At 37.3% G+C, this 5002-nt stretch overlaps 1 protein-coding gene across 1 annotated transcript; it reads left to right on the top strand.

Moving 5' to 3' along the window:
- The first annotated feature begins 1322 nt into the window (after positions 1–1322).
- LOC100657690 (olfactory receptor 2AJ1-like) lies at positions 1323–2976 on the top strand. The gene has a single exon (XM_023553634.2). It carries the CDS (start codon positions 2032–2034, stop codon positions 2974–2976), a length of 945 nt encoding a protein of 314 aa, XP_023409402.2. The 5' UTR covers positions 1323–2031.
- Positions 2977–5002: the final 2026 nt, after the last annotated feature.

The following is a 5002-nucleotide window of genomic DNA, read 5'->3' as shown; positions in this document are numbered from 1 at the left end:
GAGAATGGTTATAACAGAGGACAACATTAATGGAAAAGGCAAGATCAGAAAGAGGATATGATTTTGGAAAGTGAGAAAAAATTCAGCAAGTTTGCCTGCAGATATGATGAATGTGATATATTTACTGATTCTGGAAATTTAATTAACCTCAATCAGCTCATGAGCTAATGGGAGGCTCCACTGCCAGTAAATACGAACCTATCAAATTTTATTGAGCTGTGAGTGAAACCTGTCAAATAGCCAGGACTAGTTACACATGTAGATAAATGTAAACAAATGTACAAAGAATACCTTACTTGGTAAAAATATGGCATTTCATAACGAAGAATCTAAACAAAAATAAAACACAGAAAAATATATCATCCGTACCTTATCAGTGGCATGATTTCCACATTTGTATTTTATATTATTTTACAAAGTAAAAATCAAAATTCATTTTATTCAAATTTATGAATATCAGATTTAATAAAATGGCAATGAAATTTGTTTTTGTTTGTTTTGGATGATCTTATCATTAATTCAAAGCCAGAAAATTGTATAGGTGTTTTCATAAATTTTAGCATTTATTTACAAATATGTGAGTGCCTGTATGTATGTATACATTTATCTATCTATATTGAGGGATATGTCATACATATAAAAGGTGCGTAAATAATTACAAAGTGGATATTTCGGTAATTACTATGCACGTTAACAAGTCCCTTGGTGATGAAAAGTTTTACATGCGAGGCTGCTAATCAAAATGTTGGAGATTTGAGTCCATCCGGAAGTTTATTGGAAGAAATGTCTGGCAGTCTATTTCTGAAAAATCAGCCATTGAAAACCCAATGGGGAACAGTTCGACACACATGAGTCAGGACTGACTTGATGGCAAGTGGTTTTATCCAAATTAAACAAATAATATTGCTAACACCTATGATTCCTCATACATATATAAAAAATTATTAAATTATGATTCAATTTCTATAAGTTAAAACAGCTGGCAAAAAATATATTGTTAACATATATATTGAACTGAGTAAAGGTTTCATTTTTATATTTGAAATGTGAATGAAGCTTGTTTTGCTGCATTTCAGTATTTGCTATTTCTAGAATGTCTTAGAAATAATAAATTTTATTTTCTATAAGCATTTTCTAAATGAAAAGTATATCAGAGAAAAAAATTGAGTTCTATGATCCTTTCATTTCATTCAGTTATTCAACAGACATTACTGGCAATCAGACTCCTCCAATCCCTCTTTTAGGCACTTGGGCTACAGCAGTGAAAACTGAGACCTCCCATCATGAAATGTATCTGATGGAAAGGAAAGACAGCAGTCGATATACTGCATAAGTTAATTATTTAATATGCTAGAAATCAATATACCTCATAAGTTAATTGTTTAATATGCTAGGAAGTGAAAAGTGATTTGCAAAACAGACAGTAGAGTAAGGAGGATCTGGAGAGTTGGGATGGGGTGGATGGGGGCATTGAGATTTTAAATGTGGTGTTCAGGGATAAACTCTTTGAGAAAGTGATATTTGAGCAAAGTCTGGATCCAGTAAAGAATATACAAATAAGGTTTTCGGGTTACATAAAACTAACATCACACTCAATATTCTGAATGTCATTCATTGATTCAAATAAATGACCATCTTATGAAACACGTCCACTTCAAGAGCTGGTTCACAGTTCATTAAATGTGTTTATGAAATACGTATAACCAACTCTCATTTTATTATGTAGGAATGAGTAAATAAGTTTGAGATTTACACTAAGTTCCCCCCTCACCTTTTCCATCCACTTTTTAAGAGCTCTGGTAGAGCAGTGGTTAAAGTACTTGGTTACTAACCAAAAGAGTGGTGGTTCAAACCCACAATTCACTCCATGGGAGAAAGATTTACAGCCTTGGAAACCTATGAGGCAGCTTTACTGTGTCCTACAGGATCACTATGAGTTGGAATCCACTAGATGGCAGTGAGTTTGGTTTCAGGGATCCAGCTTGTATTTATTTATTTATTTATTTATTTTATTTTTAGATAAAGGAATTTATGATGGGATTTGAGAATCAAACTTCCGGCAGTCACTTGATTCTCTTGGGACTGTTCCCTTCTTCCCAAAAAAGTCTGGCGTTCTTCTTCTTTATATGTATCATTTTTGTTATGACTGTAACAGAAAACATAGTCATGATCCTCCTTATCCACAGGGACTTACGACTCCATACTCCTATGTATTTCCTGCTCAGTCATCTCTCTTTCATGGACATCTTGCATATTTCTAACATTGTTCCTAAAATGATTGTTGACTTTCTGACAGGCAACAGAACAATTTCATTCACAGGTTGTGGTTTCCAGGTATTTCTCTCCCTCACTCTCCTGGGTAGTGAGTGCCTTCTCCTGGCAGCAATGTCCTATGATCGCTATGTAGCCATCTGTCACCCACTACATTATCCCATTCTTATGAATGAGCATATCAGCATTCTCATGGCTGGTGGGTCCTGGCTTGTGGGGACAATCAACTCCACAGTTCACACAGCTTACATCCTCCACTTTCCCATCTGTGGTTCAAGGGCTATCGATCACTTTTTTTGTGAAATCCCAGCCATGTTGAAGTTGTCCTGTGTAGACACATCACACTATGAAGGAGGTGTTCATGTAAGTGGTATCATCTTCCTGGTAATCCCTTTTTCTATGATCTTTGCTTCTTATGTCCAAGTTCTCCTTACCGTCCTCCAAATGAAATCAACAAAAGCACAGAAAAAGTCATTTTCTACCTGTTTCTTCCACATGATTGTAGTCATGATGTACTATGGGCCATTTATTTTCACGTATATGAGACCAAAGTCCTACCACACTCCAGGTCAGGATAAGTTCTTAGCAATATTCTATACCATCCTCACACCTACGCTGAACCCTATCATCTACAGCTTTAGAAATAAAGATGTTCTGGCAGCAATGAAAACTATGATTGAAAGTAACTTTCTGCCTAAAAGATGAATTTAAAAAATGTTTGGACTGAATGTTCTCCCCATTCTCATACTCAAATCTATAGGAGATCCATTATTAGTTTCCTGTGAGAAGAAAAACAGAATTTTACCAATAATTTGAATGCAAAGTCTCTACTTTTCTATGTGTGGAAAAAATGGATATTTCCAAAATTCTGATTAATAAAATTTTCACATTTGTTGGATTTGTAAATACATTCCTGTCGGAATTGAATAGATGGCACTGGGTTTGAACAATGCATTGTTCCCTCTGTGGTACTGATTATAATCAGCCAAATCATTAATAGAAATTAAAAACATAACTCAAGGTTACCAATTATCACCAATTGAAAGTATAAAAATTTGTAAGAATTATCTTTTAAGTTACAACTACAAACGTACATTATTTAAGAAACATGCATTCATATAATGTCTGTGTTTTTATGAAACTAAGTAAAATTATATTCCAAACCTTATACTCAACCAGTTCCCAAAAATCCACAAACTCCATTTTGAATCTCCCTTATTCACTGCCTAGTCTGTTTTGTCACCCTCATTTACAAAATATATTTGTATTTTACTGAATATATGCATATATAAGCATATATACTGAATAAATGTACAAACATGTATATTTTTATGTATATTTTTGTGTTAAACTGAGTTACTCATTCTTTGCTAGTGTCAAGAATACCCTCTTGAGGGATTGAGCAGCAGGGGAAGGGAAAGACTGTTCAGAACCAGCAATGAGTTGCCAGACCTGACTTGGTGGGAACTGGCACCCTGAAGGCCTGATGGGCTGATGAGCGACGGTGAAGCAAGTAGAGGTGTTCAAGATGCATTTGCCACATTGGGAGAGACAGAGAGGGGAGGGTCCTCTCAACCCTCCAGAACCAGTGAGAGGCAGCCCTCTATCAGCAAAAGATGAGTACATGCATCTAACCTACTGCAAGGATCAAAAAACACCCCTTTGGAAAAAAGCTTTCTCCAATTTACCTGACCCCGCCCCACTCTGCACCACATCCCAAGCCAGCTTCAGTGATAGCCACATTCCTGGGCTGGAATCAGGACTGGCCACATCCCATGAGCCATTCTACAAGCCTTTGAGAGGGAATAAATTAACAAACAGGGAAAAAATAATATGCTGGCTCTCCTAAGCCAGAACCCAAGGAAGGAACACCTCCTTTGCCTAGACACAGGCATGTGGAGTCCATGGACTCTGAATGTCTTTCACTCCTGCATAGACCTGTGTGGGCCCATTTCTACAGAATAGGCACTCATTAGCACAGCATAACAGGGTGTATACCTGAGGTCTAACTTCAACTGCTTCAGGTATATGATGGAGAGGCAAGTTTATGATGTTTGATACTGCTTTGCCTATTAAGCAGGGTCTTCACCTACCCACATCAGGGGCCTGAGGACTGGTGGCTCCACCCATGACACCTAGCCACCCGCAACAGGGGTCCAAAGAAAAGTGGTACCTCCCAATCCTTACAGCCAACAGCTCTGGATGCCCATAGTCCAGCTGCAAAACCCAGCCACCTATATGTTGTAGGAAAAAGGGACACACTTTCTTCACAGACTCTCAGGGGTGGTTCTCAGCCCTCTGCATTGCTCAGCTCGTGAACCCCTACTGCACCCAGATACCTGTGCCTACACCATCAATCCTGCTTATCTAAGACTGCAGGTGAGAGCCTGTACCACACACATGGTGACCAATTACCTGGACATCTGAGCTGAATCCATACAAGAAAAATAAATGGACTGCTGGGCTCACATACCTGGTAATAGCTCTAACTACCTGGTAACAGGACATTAGAGCTTCAATAGTGTCAATAATCAAAATAGCTCACTTAAGCAGCCTATTTGGGTATATCAAAACAAAACAAAACAAGAAGCTAGAACACAGTAAGCAAACATAAAATAAATAAATATGATAAATTATTGATAGCTCAAAGACGACAGTTGATATTAAATCACATAAACAGGGAGATCATGATGGCTTTGGCAAGCTCCCAAAACAAATATTCAAGAAATCT

This window comes from Loxodonta africana, chromosome 2, assembly GCF_030014295.1.
Source record: "Loxodonta africana isolate mLoxAfr1 chromosome 2, mLoxAfr1.hap2, whole genome shotgun sequence".
Lineage (NCBI taxonomy): Eukaryota > Metazoa > Chordata > Mammalia > Proboscidea > Elephantidae > Loxodonta > Loxodonta africana.
The sequence above is the reverse complement of the archived record's forward strand: the minus strand, read 5'-3'. Positions and strand labels throughout refer to the sequence as shown.

Bases quoted from the DNA above. Each gene is read 5' to 3' on its own strand.
- LOC100657690 (XM_023553634.2), top strand. From the start codon at position 2,032: ATGATGGGATTTGAGAATCAAACTTCCGGCAGTCACTTGATTCTCTTG.